This window comes from Mustela nivalis (genome assembly GCF_964662115.1).
Source record: "Mustela nivalis genome assembly, chromosome: 19".
NCBI lineage: Eukaryota > Metazoa > Chordata > Mammalia > Carnivora > Mustelidae > Mustela > Mustela nivalis.
This window is the reverse complement of record NC_139038.1, coordinates 39,024,806-39,041,031: the sequence shown is the minus strand read 5'-3', so window position 1 is coordinate 39,041,031 and position 16,226 is coordinate 39,024,806. Positions and strand designations below refer to the sequence as shown.

The following is a 16,226-nucleotide window of genomic DNA, read 5'->3' as shown; positions in this document are numbered from 1 at the left end:
GGTACGGAGAGGGGGCGGCGGGCTGGCGCGGGAATCAAGGATTCAGAAGGGAAAGGGTCGGAGCGAGAATTGGAACCCACTGTAGATCTGAGGTGGCAGGCAGTGCCCGAATCGCCCCCAAGAGCTTCCTACAGTTGCTGGGTTGCACGAGAGGCGAGCGTCTGGGTTCCCCGAGTGTGCGCCGGGCACGCGTGATGAGGACCTCCGAGCCGGGTGCTGAGGACGCTGGGGAGACGCGCGCCCACCAGCCGTCGAGTCCTGGGCGCATCTCCGCCTTGCCAGCGTGGGCCTTAGCCTTGACCGTGTGCCTCCAGCCCCTCACAGCTGGGCTCCCCAGGCCAGGCCTCCACACCACGAAACTGCAAAGAACACACTTTTGTGGAAAAATGGAAAGGCTCCATGTCCGTGTGGGAATTTCGTGCTCTATAAGGTGGCAATTTGCCTCAGTGAGTGGGACTCATCCCTCACCCTTCCCATCGGGTTAGATTCCAAACGGGCTAGGGATTTCCCCCTTTAAAAAAAGACGAAAACCTGGGGGAAATTTTTCAGATTCTTGGGGGAAGCAAAGGTGTTTCTCAATAGGTCCCCAAGCCCAGCCAACTAGAAGAGATACGGAAATTCAACCAGGTGAAATAGAAGCTTCCTCCAGAGCCAGACCACCACCTGCAAGGTGGAGAAACAATCCATGGACAGAGGAGAACATGCTTGCATAGTCTACCACAAAGGGCCAGTCCTAATAGGATTAGTAATAGTTTATTTTCAGTCCTTTAAAGATTTTATTTGTTTAAAGATTTGTAAATGTTTTATTTGTTTAATTACCAAGATTGATAGCAGTTTAGGACTGATAACAGAACACCTGGGTGGCTCAGTGAGTTAAGCATCTGCCTTCCGCTCAGGTCTTGATCCTAGGATCCTGGAATCAAATCCCACATGCGGCTCCCTGCTGAGCAAGAACCCCCCCCCCCATTTCTCCTGCCTGCCACTCCCCCTGCTTGTGCTTGCATGTGTGCTTTCTCTCTCAGTCTCTCTGACAAATAAGTAAAATCTTAAAAAAAAAATTATAAGTTTAATAATGAAGAGCCCCTACAAATCAATAACAAAATACCCACTCTTCAGTAAATTCAAGGAGACTCCCTTAAAGGATATGCAAATGAACAGGAACAGTCTCCAACCTCCCCAAACTAAAAAGCGCCTTGACGTCTTTTTTCCTTATACCTAACAGATCTGCAAAGGTCAAAAAGTTTGATCACGCTGGAAGGGTTAGACTGTGGGCCCACAGACATTCCTGTATTTGCTGAGTAGTGTTAGAGCATCTGGAAGCCTCTGGACTCAGCTCCCAGAGCGACAAGGGCTTTGCTCTGTCCCCCTCTGCACTCGCCCTGTAGAGATGCTCATAGAAGTGAGATTGCGGGACGGTACAGCATATGTCCAGATGTTGGTCATTAGGCAATAGCGCATTCGAATCACGGACATTCATACCGTGATTCAAACACCAACACAGTGCGGCGGTAAACCGGGAAGCCCTATGGCCAGTTGAGAACGGTCTGCCAGATGGAGCCTTGGCTGAAAAAAGGAAAGGGCAGAACAAGGTGTATAGAAAGGTACCATTTTCAGAGGAAAAAATTTCAGAGAAGGGGAGAGGCAGAGGGAGGGGGAATGAGTCATGTAAGCAGCCCAGGGGCTCCATCTCATGGCACTGAGGTCATGACCTGAGCCCAAATCAAAAGTCGGGCACTTAACGGACTGAGCCACTGAAAATTGCATTTGCCTGCACCAGAGGCATAGGGTGACTTGGAAGCATCCAGCAGCCGGTTATGCTGATTGACTCCATGGGAGGGAGCCCTGTTGGCTTAGGATTGGAAGGAAGGATTTTACCTGTGGGTGTCTTTTTTGAATATTGTGCCTCTTGGGGCAGGGGATTGGGGTTATCTGTTGAGAGTTTACAGAAAGGAAGGGGGAGACACTTGACCCAGCCAGACCAATACCACTAAAAGCTGCAGAAGGGTGGAGACTGGAGGCCCAGGCAGGAGGAAGGCCAAGATGTGAAGCCACTGAAGAGCTCCTCTGTTTCGTGGGGACCTAGGCTGGGGCCTCCTCACCCCTGACGGCAGGGCACTCCCTGGGTTGTTGGCCATTCTCAGTTTAAAGGGACAGAGGTCAGTTGTGGGGTTTTGCTGAGCTTGGATGTTGGTGCTCTATGCTGAGTCTGAATCGTGCTTGGGCAGCAGCTGTGGTCAGCACTGGGCACTGGAAAGCTCTTCCTACTCTGGGCTGAGCTCAGGTCCCCCACTCGCCCGCCTCACTCTGGGGCTTCCCTTGTGTCACTCCAGGGCGGCTTCCTGTGCCCCCAAGCTCCCCAACAGGTAGGAGAGGAGGTGGCAGACACGCTCCATACCATGGCTGTGTCTGGGGGCTGGTGAACTCGTAGATGGACTTGTGCCCTGGGCTGAGGTCGGCAGACCTGTGCTAAGTGCAAGAGCACTGGTGGGGGGAAGATGCTGAGGGCCCACCTGGCAGAGCCTCAGTGGGAACACAGGAAGAGGCCCCACCAGGAAGGCCCTGTCTGCAGAGCCTCCTGCCTTCCACCCCACACAGATCAATGAATTCCAACCAGAGGAGTGGTCGACTGTTGAGAATAAAATGAGAGAAATACTAGAAAGAGACTTGGAATGAAGGGATGGAGAATCATGAGGGAAAAGGTACTCATTTGACTACATTTTAAAAAACGTTTCGTGGGGCGCCTGGGTGGCTCTGTCATTAAGCATCTGTCTCCAGCTCAGGTCATGATCTCCGGGTTCTGGGATCTCCAGCCTCGCTGGCTCAGCGGGGAGCCTACTGTTGGGTAGCCCTCTGCCTGCTGCCCCCCCTGCTTGTGCTCTCTCTCACTCTCTCTCTGTCAAATAAATAAAATCTCTAAAGAAGTCACCAAGTCAAAAGACAAATGGGAGAATACAATACATGTGCTGTGTGTATGATAACGGGTTGTTCTATCTAAGATAGAAAAGAAATTTACACACTGAAACCAACACAACCCAAAAGGAAAACAGACTCAGGCCACTCACAGCAATCACAAGAGAATGGGCTGGAAGACACCAGAGGCCGGCATGAACCCCCCCTGCTCGGTCGCAGGTGAAAATTCTAGTGCTTGTGTGTTTTAACACAAAAAAAACCTCGGTCAGACTCAGGCAGGCAGCCCTCTCTAGAGGCAGGGAACAGGTGCCCCACACTGTGCCCCTGGGAATGCAAACTGCCTCAGCCTTTTGAAGGTCTCTGTGGCAACATTAAAATCAAACAAACCCAGGAGCCTGGGGACAGACACACAGGGAATGGGCCCAGAGCCTGTGTCCTTGCAAAAACCTGGGAACTCTACAAAGAAATCAGGATGTGTACTGCACAGCTGTTCTGCACAGCTTCTAGACGATAATCCTGCAGGGTTATTGACAGAGTGGAGAGATGCCGCTGCCGGATAACACGGATCCATCCCATTTCTGAACCAAAATGTTTTCAGGCCCTCTCACCGGCTCGGTGGGTGTAGACCGAGGGGACTGCTGTCCACTCACACGGAGGGGAAGATGGAGCAGTGGACAGGAGAGATATTTTCCCCACATGCAAACCATGTCTGGCCACTTGTGTTTGGTTTGCATAAGAATTTCAAAAGTTAAAAAAGAAAAAAAAACTATAATCCAATTTTATTCAGCTAATCAGAGGAGGAAATGCAGCACGAGGTCTCTAAGACCTCAGGTAGAAGAGGAAAATATGCAGCGAGCTCCCTCCCATCACCCTCCCCTCCTGCCTGCCTCACTGCCCTCTCTGACTCCCTGCCAGCTCCCACTTCTTCTGCTCCCCCACCCTTCTCTCCCTCTCACGCTCTCTCCCTGGTTCTTCTAGGCTAGTGGTGCGGCCACCCTGGGCCCAGCTGACATCTGGTCTCCACTCCCACGGCTCCCCTTCTAGCCAGAGACGGGTGCTCAGCCCTCCACAAACTGTGGAATGCTTCAGGTCTTCAGACACCCTGGTTGCTCTCTTCCAACCTGCCTGTCTTAGTCCTAACTCACATGGGCTCCTCCTCCAAGTGCCTCTTGTGCGGGAGTCCCTGTGAAGACCCCAGGTCAGAAGGAGCCCCCTGCTCTGTGGGCTCACGGCCTCCTGTCCCAACACCGTTCTGCCGGGCTTCCCTTATGAAGGGGCTGGGTCACACCTTCTGTGATCTCATGGCTGGGGTGGGGGGATGCAAGCCTTTGTCTCCCTCCTTGTCCCTGTGCATCAACTTGTTGGCATAAACTGGGCCAGGATCCCCCCAAATTTGCATTTCATAGCAATGTTTTACCCAAAAGTTTTGGAAGCAACGTAAAACTTTTGAATCTTTATTTTACAAAAATAAAATTGTTTTTTTTTTTAAAAGTCCAACTATTATTATTATCATGTCATAAAGAAAAGGTCATTTTCCAACCAAAGAAGTAGGAAGTACATATTCTTAGAATCACGTATAAATAAAGGTTAGTATATTTTTCCCCTTTAAGTTCATTGTGTGGTTCTTGTTCTTTTTTTAAAGATTTTATTTATTGGGGTGCCTGGGGGGCTCAGTGGGTTGAGCCTCTGCCTTCGGCTCAGGTCATGATCTCAGGGTCCTGGGATCAAGCCCCGCATCGGGCTCTCTGCTTGGCGGGGACCCTGTTGCCTCCCTCTTTGCCTGCTGCTCTGCCTACTTGTGATCTCTCTGTCAGATAAATAAATAAAATCTTTAAAAAAAAAAGAAAAGAAAGAAAGAAAACCACACCCAGGCACAACAACTGGAAGGCAGACTTGAGCAGAAAGTGTTGAAAGCAGTCAGAGAAAAATGACATTCAAAGGAACAAGAGTTTGAATGATTTCTAACTTCTCAGAAGTCAGAGCAATGGAGGCCAGAAGATCCTAGAATGTCATCTTCAAAGTCCTGGGGGAAAATATACTCTTGTTAACCCACAATTCAATATCTCGCAAAAACATCCTTTACAAATAAACAAAGTGGGGGCACGGAGCTGGTTCAGCTGGAGGAATGTGCCATGTTTGATCTCAGGGTTAGTGAGTTTGAGCCCCACGTTGGGTATACAGCTTATTAAACAACGACAACAACAATGATGAATGGATAAAGAAGACAGGGTTTGTATAGAGAATGCAATATTATTCAGCCATAAAAATAAATGAGATCTTGCCATTTGAGACAACATGAACAGACAGACCTAGAGGATAAAATGCAAAGTCAAATAAGGCAGGAAAAAAACAATTGCTAAAGGATTTCACTTATATGTGGGATTTAAGAAATAAATGAACCGGGGCGCCTGGGTGGCTCAGTGGGTTAAGCCGCTGCCGGCTCAGGTCATGATCTCAGGGTCCTGGGATCGAGTCCCGCATCGGGCTCTCTGATCAGAAGTGAGCCTGCTTCCTCCTCTCTCTCTCTGCCTGCCTCTCTGCCTACTTGTGATCTCTCTCTGTCAAATAAATAAATAAAGTCTTTAAAAAAAAAAAAAAAAGAAAGAAATGAACCAACAAAGAAGAAAGAGCCCAAACGACAGATTCTTTTTTTTTTTTTTTAAGATTTTATTTATTTATTTGTCAGAGAGAGAGCGAGCGAGCGAGAGCACAGGCAGAGTCGGAGGGGGAAGCAGGCTCCCTGCGGAGCAAGGAGCCCGATGTGGGACTCGATACCATGACGCTGGGATGATGACCTGAGCTGAAGGCAGCTGCTTAACCAACTGAGCCACCCAGGCGTCCCCCAAACGACAGATTCTTAAATACCCAGAATGAACTGGTGGCTGCGGGCAGGGAGGTTAGTAGAGGGATGGGGGAAATCGAGGGAACAAAGAGGTACGAACGTCCAGTTATAAAATAAAGAAGTCATGGAGATGAAAAATGCCGCATAGGGAATGCCATGGATGATACTGTGACGTGTGCTGACAGACGCGACTGCACACGTCATGGAGAGCATGGAATCATGTATCAGACTGTCCAGTCAGGACGTCGTCCGCCTGAAACCAATGTAACACGTGCTCAGTGTACTTCACAAAAAAAAAAAAAAAAAAGGGTAGAGGAGCACCTGGGTGGCACAGTTGGTTGAGTTTCCCACTCTCCGTTTTGGCTCAGGTCATGATCTCAGGGTCATGGAAGCCCCCCCAATGCCCAGTCAGGCTCCGCACTCAGTGCAAAGTCTGCTTGCCCTCGCTCCTCTCCCTCTGCCCCTCCAGCCCCGGGCACTCTCTCTCTCTCTCAAAAAACAAATAAATAAAATCTTTTAAAAAAAGATCCGGGGCGCCTGGGTGGCTCAGTAGTTTGGGCTGCTGCCTTCGGCTCGGGTCATGATCTCAGGGTCCTGGGATCGAGCCCCGCATGGGGCTCCCTGCTCCGCAGGAAGCCTGCTTCCCTCTCTCTCTCTCTGCCGGCCTCTCTGCCTGCTTGTGATCTCTGTCTGTCAAATAAATAAATAAAATCTTTAAAAAAAAAAAAAAAAGATCCCCTTTAAAAAAAAGATCCCTTAAAAAAAAAAAAAGATTTTATTTATTTATTTGACAGAGAGACAGAGATCACAAGTAGGCAGAGAGGCAGGCAGAGGGAGAGGGGGAAGCAGGCTCCCCACTGAGGGGAGAGCCCAATGTGGGGCTCGATCCCAGGACCCTGAGATCGTGACCTGAGCTGAAGGCAGAGGCTTAACCCACTGAACCACCCAGGAGCCCCAATAAATAAATCTTTAAAAAAAAAAAAAAAAGCTGATATTGTCGAAGTGAATTTTAAATAAAGCAAGACCAGACAATCTAGAAATGATTCGGTTCAACCTTAAAGACATGGATGCGTTAAAAGTAAGTGGATCGGTGCACCTGGGTGTCTCTATCTTTACCAGATAAGGTAGACTTCAAAATAGAGATTATGATCAAGCAGAGGCAAAAATATTTTCTAGTAGTGAAAAATTCCCTTCGTAAGGGAAGAAATGTGTGCACACGCCTCTTAAGAGAGCTTCCAGCTACATGAAGTAAAAATGGGCAGAATGAAACAATGAAATAGGCATTTGCACGTGGGGAGAGGGGACTTGAGGGCCCTCTCTCTGCAGTTGATGAAACATGGTAGAGGAAAAAACCAGGAAAGACGGAGTATTTTGGTCCCGCAGTCAGGGGCCTGGAATTCACGGTGTTTACAGAGGACTGCGTCGGACTCCACCATGTGGACGTTCTTTTCAAGTTCCCTGAACTAGATCAATGCTGGGCCACAAAACAGCTCTTGATAAACTGAAAAGAATTGAAGGGACACAGAGTATGTTTTTCTGATCACATGGAACTAAAGCAGACGTCCCTAACAGTGACCCATCTGGAAATGAGTCACAACCAGCCCCGAGAGCCCCTCCTGGCTGCGGTCTGGCAGGTGATGGGCACAGACAGTGGTGAACCCTGGGGCCCACCACTTCCTGTTACAGGTGACAGAAACTTGCATGTTTATCCAAAGTTTAAAAACCGCTGGGAGAGGGGCCCCCTGGGTGGCTCAGTCAGTTAAGTGTCCGATTCTTGGTTTTGGCTCCATTCTGTCTTTGGGGTCAGGGGATCAAACCCCAAGTTGGGCTCTGTGCTCAGTGCTCGGTGTGCTTGAATTCTCTTTCTCCCCTGACTTCTGCCCTCCCCTGCTGGCTCTCTCTCTAAACGAAACAAACAGAGGGCTGCTGGGAGAACCCAGTTCTTACCAGGATGGCAAGGGGACGCTGACAGTCGCAGGTGGCAGGGGCAGGATTGGAATCTGGTTCTCCTGCCACCTCCCCGTCCACCCTGTGGAGCAGGGTCTCTCCAAGAACATTGTACCAAGACCACCAGCACTTTCCCAGGAATGTTCCAGAAGTCCAAGTTTGTGCTCATCCTAATGCCACACTATGCTATCAGTCCCCCTCAGACAGACTGACACCCCGACACTGAAACCCAATGGGCCAAGTCTTGAAAGGCAGGGGGTTCCGGGAAGAGGGCTGGGAGAGATACCAGACACAGTCCCAGCCCTGGCCTCTGAGGGAAGGGATAGCTGCATGGATCATAAGAGCCCCGGGGTCCCGGACCAGTGAGGGTCAGACCACTCACACCTCCTCCCTCCTTGGTCTTGGACTTGGGTATTTACCGCTGCACAGCAAAATAACTCAGAATTTAGCACTGAAACAACACACACTTAGGAGGATCCACATCTAAGCTCACCAGGTCACTGTTGGCAGCCCTTGGGTCCTCATGGCAGCCGGCCGAAGACATCAGCTCCTTGGCCGTGAACATGGGACTGCCCACAACCTGGCAGCAGGCTCCTCCTCCGGTGAGGACTCTGGGACAGGAAGGGAGACAGAGAGGGAGCGAGGGCGAGGAGGGAGCTGAAGCCCTAGGGGTTGTAGCCAGGGTGCGGGGTTGCAAGGGCACCTGACCGGGGGAGTCCCAAGCAGACCAGGCGCAGGAATGAGTGGTGCTGAAGCAGGAAATGGATTGTTTCAGTGATGCCAACGCCACAAATACAGGAGACTAGGGTCCCAAAGACTGACTCCAAAGTGTGCAAATGCTTCCAGGTGTATATACACAAAACCTGGGGTAACGGTGCACAGTGAAAGTCAAATTGGTCATTGTCTTGGGGTCAGTCACCGGGTAGTCAGGGTCTTGCTGGCTCACGGTGGTCCTAATGGACAGGGAGCAGTTGTGGATCCCACCAAGGGATGCTTTGCTTTCAGGGTCTTCCCCCCACAGCCAGAGTTGGAAAATCTGAAGTTTAGAATGGAGTAGCCTGGGGCGCCTTTGTGGCTCAGTGGTTAAGCCTCTGCCTTCGGCTCGGGTCATGATCCCAGGGTCCTGGGATTGAGCCCCGCATTGGGCTCTCTGCTTGGCGGGGAGCCTGTTCCTCCTCTCTCTCTCTGCCTACTCTCTCTCTCTGTCAAATAAATAAAATCTTTAAAAAAAAAAAAAAAAGACCCTTAAGTGTCTGCCTTTGGCTCGGGTCACGATCCCAGAGTTCTGGGATGGAGTCCCACATCAGGCTCCTTGTTCAGCTGGGAGCCTGACTCTCCCTTGGCCTGCTGGTCCCCTTGCTTGAGCTCTCTCTCTGACAAAAATAAATAAAATCTTTTTAAAAAGACTTTTCTGAAATATATGATTTCTCAACATTTCCTTCCATTTTGTAGGTTGATTTTTCACTTTCTTGATGATTCCAAACTATTTACCAAAGGTGGGTTTTGTCAGTTGAGAGTCTAACTAGCCGTACATGAATTTGCTTGGTCCACATTCTCGCTAATAGTTGGAATTTTCGGACTTCAGAATTTTTCTCAGGATTTTATTTATTTATTTTGAGAGAGAGAGGGAGAGTTGGGGTGGGGGGAGAGGGAAAGAGAACCTCAAGGAGACCCCCTACTGAGCACAGAGCACGATGTGGGGCTCTGTCCCACAACCCTGAGATCATTGCCTGATCTGAGAGCAAGAGTCAGAACAGTCTCCCCAAACTTTGGGATTTTTGGTGTGGCTTGGCTTGCATTTCTGTGATCGGTCCTGAAGCCGAGTCCCTCTGCGTGTGTTTCTTGGCTGTTTGGATTTCTCTGGAGAAGAGAAATCTCAAGTATTTGTCTGCCGTACCACGGAGTTATTGGTACTTTACTCACCGACTTCTGGAAATAAGACCCTAGACCTGTATAGGTTTTGGGTGCTGGAAACATTCTTTCCCATTCTGTGATTTTGTCTTTTTTCTTTCTTCATGGTTTGTGTGTGTTTTTGAGTAGATTCTGTTTTTTTAGAGAAATTTCAAATTCACAGTAAAATTAAGCAGAAAGTATGGAGTAACCCATACACCCTTCACACCCAGAGGTGCACAGCCGCACTCACTATGGACATCCCACCTGGGCCATGTGCTACATTGTTACGACCAGTGAAGCTACACTGACAATATTGTTTGCCAAAGTCCACGGTTTTCTCTAGGGTTCACTCTTGGTGTTGTACATTCTGGATTTGACAAACGTGTAATGACATCTATCTGCCATTGTAGTGTCACACAGAATTGTTCTGTGACCTTAAAAACCTGCCCACACCCCTCCTATTCCCCCAGCCCCTAATAATTACAATTACTGATTGTCTTTTTTTTTTTTTAGCTGTCCCCATGGCTTTGCCTTTTCTGGAATGTCACGTAACCTTTTCTTTTCTTTTCTTTTTTTCTAAGATTTTATTTACTTATTTGACACAGAAAGAGAGATTCCAAGTAGGCAGAGAGGCAGGCAGAGAGAGAGGGGGAAGCAGGCTTCCCGCTGAGCAGAGAGCCCGATGTGGGGCTCAATCCCAGGACTCTGGGATCATGACCTGAGCTAAAGGCAGAGGCTTTAACCCACTGAGCCACCCAGGTGCCCCTCTTTTATTTATTTATTTATTTATTTGACAGAGAGAGATCACAAGTAGACGGAGAGGCAGGCAGAGAGAGAGAGAGAGAGGGAAGCAGGCTCCCCGCTGAGCAGAGAGCCTGATGCGGGGCTCGATCCCAGGACCCTGAGATCATGACCTGAGCTGGTGGCTTTTGTATTTCAGTTTTTCATCAGCGTGAAACTTCTTTCTTACTTTTTAAAATGGGATTTTATTTATTTTATTTTTTTAATAAAGATTTTATTTATTTATTTATTTGAGAGAGAGATAGTGAGAGAGAACATGAGCAAGGAGAAGGTCAGAGAGAGAAGCAGACTCCCCGTGGAGCTGGGAGACCAATGCGGGACTCCATCCCAGGACTCTGGGACCATGACCTGAGCCGAAGGCAGTTGTCCAACCAACTGAGCCACCCAGGCGTCCCTATTTATTTTATTTTAGAGATAGAGAGGGCGCTCACGTGCATGAGCCAGGCGAGGGGCAGAGGGAGAGAGGGAGAGAGGAATACTTGGGCAGACTCTGCATGCAGTGGTCTGGGCTGGATGCCCTGACCCCAGGATCGTGACCTGAGCCAAATCCGAGAGTCAGATGCTTAAGTGACAGAGCCACGCAGGTGCCCCAGTACTGTTTGATTTTTAAGGTAAGCAAAGCAATAACCTAACACCCCATCTTAAGCCAGAAGGCGGCTACTTGTATTCAATACTTTACTGGAGATTCTAGCCAGAATGATCAATTAAGAAAATAAAATAAAAGGCATCCAGATTGGGAAGGAAGAAATAACTATCTCTAGGCCCATATGACATAATTTCATGCATAATAAATCCTAAGAAATCCACTAAAAACTGGAACTAATAAACGAGTTCAGCAAAGTTGCAGGATAAGAGTTGAACACACAAAAGTCAATTGTATTTTTATACTTTCAAAGAACAATTAAAAATAAAATTGAGAAAACGTTTCTAGGGGCACCTGGGTGGCTCAGTGGGTTAAGCCGCTGCCTTCGGCTCAGGTCATGATCTCAGGGTTCTGGGATCGAGTCCCGCATCGGGCTCTCTGCTCAGCAGGGAGCCTGCTTCCCTCTCTCTCTCTCTGCCTGCCTCTCCATCTACTTGTGATTTCTCTGTCAAATAAATAAATAAAATCTTAAAAAAAAAAAAAAGTTTCTATTCACAGTAGCAACAAAAAGCACATATGATTTTTCAAAAACTCACTACCTAACAGCGAGCAGATCTCTTATTTAGAAAACAAGCTGCGGGCACCTGTTTGGCTCAGATGGTTAAGTGCTTGCCTTCCGCTCAGGTCATGATCCAGGATCCTGGGATCAAGTCCCACATCGAGCTCCCTGCTCAGTGGGGAGTCTGCTTCTCACCCCGCCTCTGCTCCCCCTGCTTGTGCTCTCTGTCATATAAATAAAAATAAAATCTTTTAGAAAAGAAGCTGGCCACCATTACTACCCCAACGGTATTATAATAGGATACCGTTTCTAAACCCCGCCCCCTCTTGCTCTCTTGGTCTCGCCCCCACCTCCCTCCACCCAACCCTCTCATCCCCTCTCGCCCTCCGCACGGTCCTCCCCTTCCCTCCTGCCCCGCTTCTCCCTCCGCCCGCCCTCCCCTTCTCTGCTACCCCTCCCCCTCCGTCCGCTCCGCCCTCCCCTTCCCTCCCACCTATCCCTCCACCCCGCCCTCCTCTTCCCTTACGCCTCTCCCTCTCCCTCCGCCCCGCCCCCCCTTCCCTCTCGCCCCTCCCTTTCCCTCCGCCCCGCCCTCCTCTTCCTCCAGCCTCTCCCTCTCCCTCTGCCCCGCCCTCCCTTCCCTCTCGCCCCTCCCTCTCCCTCCGCCCCGCCCTCCTCTTCCTCTCTCTCTCCGCCCCGCCCTCCCCTCCCTCTCGCCCCTCCCTCTCCCTCCGCTCCGCCCTTTCTCCCGCGGGGCTCAGTCGCCCGCGCTCTTTCTGCGCTCAGCCAGAGCCCGGCGGGAGGGGGTCATGGGCGGCCTCTTGGGGCGCGCCGCGCTGCCGGGGCTGCTGAGCGGTCCGCGGGCCCCGGGCCCGAGACTGTTCGTACGCCCCAGCTCGGGTGAGTGGCCCGCGACCGGCCGAGGGGGAGGCGGGCGGGGAGCGTAGCCCGGCCTTTGTTGGCGCGCTTGCGACCCGAGGCTGCCTGGCCTCTGTAGATGGCCTCGGGGTCTCGCCGGGCGGACCGGGGGCGCCCTGCACGCCTTTCCCCACCTCCCACTGCCCCCCACCCTCCGCCCACCCTCCGCCCACCGCCCCAGGTTGCTCGGGGGCAGGGTCACCTGCGGGCTCCGGAGCAGGAGGCGTGGTGGCCACCGCAGGCCGGGGTGAGGGTCCCCGCGGACTGGGGCTGCTGCGGGGCACATTGTGAACAGATAAGCACTCCCCGCGGAGCCGCTGCCCTCGGGGCGTTTTCTGCTGGACCTAACTCCCTTTGGCCCGTATCTGTAGCCGGTTCTCCCCCTAACTGCGGCCCACAGGGTGCTCCCTGAGAGCCGGATGTCTCGGTGTTCCCAAAGCTGGAGGGGGTGAACTGCCACCTTCCAGCGGACAAGCCAGCTGGCGGCAGGCCAGGTTCCCCAGCCCGTAGACACTGGGCTTTAGGGGCACAAACCAGGGGGCTTCCTGCAGTCTTGAAATGAAGTGGGGGCGCCCAGTGCCTGCTGTCCAGGCCCAGCACATCTTATGGGATGGGAAAGGGCAGCTGCAGACACCCCCAGGGACACTGGCCTGCCCCAACTCTATCATTGGTCTTCCAGTTTGCTGTCCCCCGGAGCAGAACTCTGCAGGACACCCAGGGTGTAGGCTCTTCTCAAAAGCACGTTTGACCTGGACTCAGGGCTGAGGGTCAGCGGAACTCTGTGGCCTGGGGCTGTAGGGGGTGATGATGCCTCTGTCCCCCTGGTGGTGTCCCCTGGAGAACAGAAGGGCTGGGCGAGGGTCAGTCCTCTACATGGGTCTGGAAGCTGCCTCCCTTGAAGGCCTCCAGGGGCATCGAGTCCTTCGGGCCAATAGAGGAGCCCTCTAGAGTCCCCCACTTCAGACAGGAAGCCCTCCACCCTGCTTCTTGGTCCCTAGCTCTCTTCGTCCTGTCGTGTGTGGCCCAGGTGGTGGGGAGAGTGCCTCTCACTACTGCCTGGTTCCCTGCCAATCCTTCACCTCAGACCCACAAGATGAGCTTTGGGTGCTCATCGTGCGGCAGGCTGGGACGTCAGACGCTGTGCCCTCCCTCCAAAGGACAGGGGTCAAAAGCATGGCCGGCAACAGTGCTTTCTTTCCCATGTGACATCTCTGAGGCTCTGTGTGGCCAGTGGCCCGAGCTGTGGCTTCCCAGTTCTTGGATGCCTTCTCAAGGACATGGGATCCATTGTGGGTGCCCCGGCCCCTCCCACCAGCTTGGAAGCACCCGGGGGCCCACTGTCCTGTCGGTCCCTGAAAGGCAGAGTCCTGCTGGGCATTTGTTGGCTGTGGACCCTGTGCTTCTCCCCTCCAGGGCTGCTCTGGTAACACCTGGGCTGTGGCTGATTCGGGGCTCAGGGAGATGTGAAAGGGTGAGGCACCTGATTCCCATTCTTCTAAAGGAGGGGCCTCCTGGACACGGGAGCGGACCCTGGTTGCCGTGAAGCCAGATGGGGTGCAGCGGCGGCTTGTTGGGGACGTGATCCAGCGCTTTGAGAGGAGGGGCTTCAAGCTGGTAGGGATGAAGATGCTCCAGGTACCAGGGCTCTCAACCCGTGGGTGTCCTTGATGGGACTGGGGTGGGGGACTTCTCGTGGACCTCAGCCCTTCATATTTCCGCCCTGTATCTGGAGGAGTATGGTGTTGGCAGTAGCAGGGGCGGGGTGGGGAGGTGGCTGCTGGTGTGCCAGGCCATGTAGGTGTTATTTGCAAAGTGCCCTGAGGTCAGGACACCATGGCGACTGCCCCAGTGCCCAGGGGCTCCTCTCCCATCTTGCTCCAATGCCACCCAGGCGCCAGAGAGAGTCCTTGCTGAGCACTACCATGACCTGCAGAGGAAGCCTTTCTACCCAGCCCTCATCAGCTACATGACCTCTGGCCCTGTGGTGGCCATGGTACGGCAGGCATGGGTGGTGGAAAGGGTGGAGGGCCCTGGGCTGAGCCCAAAGCTGCTGAGTCCTTGGTGGTCCGCACCACTCCCAACCTCCTTTATCTCTGTGCTGCAGGTCTGGGAAGGTCCCAACGTGGTCGGCTCCTCAAGGGCCATGATAGGACACACCGACTCCGCTGAGGCTGCCCCTGGCACCATCAGGGGGGACTTCAGCATCCACATCAGCAGGTCCGGGTGCCCTGACACATTCAAGCCACCGGAGCTGATGGGCCAGCTCCTCAGGGTTGAGGAGGGCCTGAGTCAGGGGTGGTTGTCTGTCCCTGAGGCAGATCCGTGGGACCTGGGGATCTTGCTGGGCCACAGTAGAGCCACAAGAGACTTTTGATGCTGGGATGTCACACACACCTAAGTTTGCTAGAAGAGTTTTTTCAAAGGCCTTTGCACGCAGGAGATGATAAAGCATTCTCTTTGTGTTGTGTGTGTACTCCGCCATTATTTCCTATTACCTGACTGTCTGGCCAGACACCCTCAGGGGCTGGCATGGGACAGCTGGTGGGACCGTGAGGCTCTGGAGACGGTCTGGGCTGGTCATGAGGTTGTGGGTAAGAGGCCCTGTTCTTGCTTTCCTCTCTGTACAATGCTGGGCTTGCTCTTCTTGATGGTAGGGGATGAGCAGGTAGTCTCGGGGTCCCCGAGGTGCACATTGAGGTCTACGCCTTACCTTGCTGCTTGTCCTCTGGCACAGGAACATCATCCATGCCAGCGACTCCGTGGAGGGGGCCCAGAGGGAGATCCAGCTGTGGTTTCAGAGCAGCGAGCTGGTGGACTGGGCAGACGAAGGCCACCAGAGCGGCATCTACCCACCATGAGCACTCAGGCTGCCATCAGCCACCCCAGCAGCCGCCCAGGATCAGCTACCTCTGTTGTTCCAGACTTGAGCGCACACCGTGGTTTGCCAGTTGGCCCCAGAACACCTTCCAGTCTACCTTCTGCCCCAACCCAGCCCAGAGGGGTTGAGCAACCAACTTTACGTGCCTTTTAGAATCCTAAGCCAGTAAGAGATCCACTTTCTGGACCAAAGTGTCAGACAACTTTCAGGGCATCTTCAAAAGTGTGTCATGTAACCTCCCTTCCCCAAAACGTGGGTGGGATATTAAAATTCACTGTGTTGTGTGTATGTGTGTGTGGGGGGGGTTGATGATTACAGTTTTTGCCATCTCTGAAGTAGGGATGAGGACTTCATGCAAAGTTGTAAGAGTTTGAGAGTAGAAATAAAGCTTACTCTCACACACCAGCAGGAGATCAATAATTTTGTTAAATGTATCAGATAGGCGAGGTCCAAAGACCTCCAGCCTGAAATGCAGGGGAATCAAGCCGAGTCCCAGAGCTGGTGCTGCACTAGCCCTCATTCATCGCCTCATGCTGAATGAGGAGCTGCCTGCCCTGCGCAGAACTGGAGGGGGCCCGCTAAGACCACTCCCAGGGCAGGAGGCCTTTCATGGCTTCCTATGGTGGAGACTGACTGGAGCTGCCTGTGTCTGCTTTTTCTCACGTTGGCATTACACACTGCACACTACACCCGGGGCCTCAGATGTGTCTCCGGTCCCTTGTCCCAGGTACTGGACCTTGCATATCGTTACACCTGCTGAGCCACCTCGGTCTTCACTTACTCTGACATCTTTACAAAGGATGCCCTGACCCCGGGTTTGCAGCCCTCGTCGCTACCCGTGCCTGCACGTGATGGCTCGGACGACGTGCCCAGACCTTCCTCATGGGTCATGAAA

General features: G+C 52.2%; 1 protein-coding gene across 2 annotated transcripts; it reads left to right on the top strand.

The window, feature by feature from the left end:
* The first annotated feature begins 12,238 nt into the window (after positions 1-12,238).
* On the top strand, positions 12,239-15,619 carry NME4 (NME/NM23 nucleoside diphosphate kinase 4). Of its 2 annotated transcripts, XM_082713754.1 has the most exons (5): positions 12,239-12,435; positions 13,955-14,088; positions 14,345-14,446; positions 14,558-14,670; positions 15,188-15,619. In XM_082713754.1, the coding sequence occupies exons 1-5, from the start codon at positions 12,345-12,347 to the stop codon at positions 15,309-15,311; spliced, it is 564 nt and encodes a 187-aa protein (XP_082569880.1). In that variant the 5' UTR covers positions 12,239-12,344; the 3' UTR covers positions 15,312-15,619. The 2 variants fall into 2 exon arrangements, with proteins under 2 accessions (XP_082569880.1, XP_082569881.1); XM_082713755.1 differs by lacking the exons at positions 14,345-14,446; positions 14,558-14,670 and having other exon boundaries at positions 12,274-12,435.
* Positions 15,620-16,226: the final 607 nt, after the last annotated feature.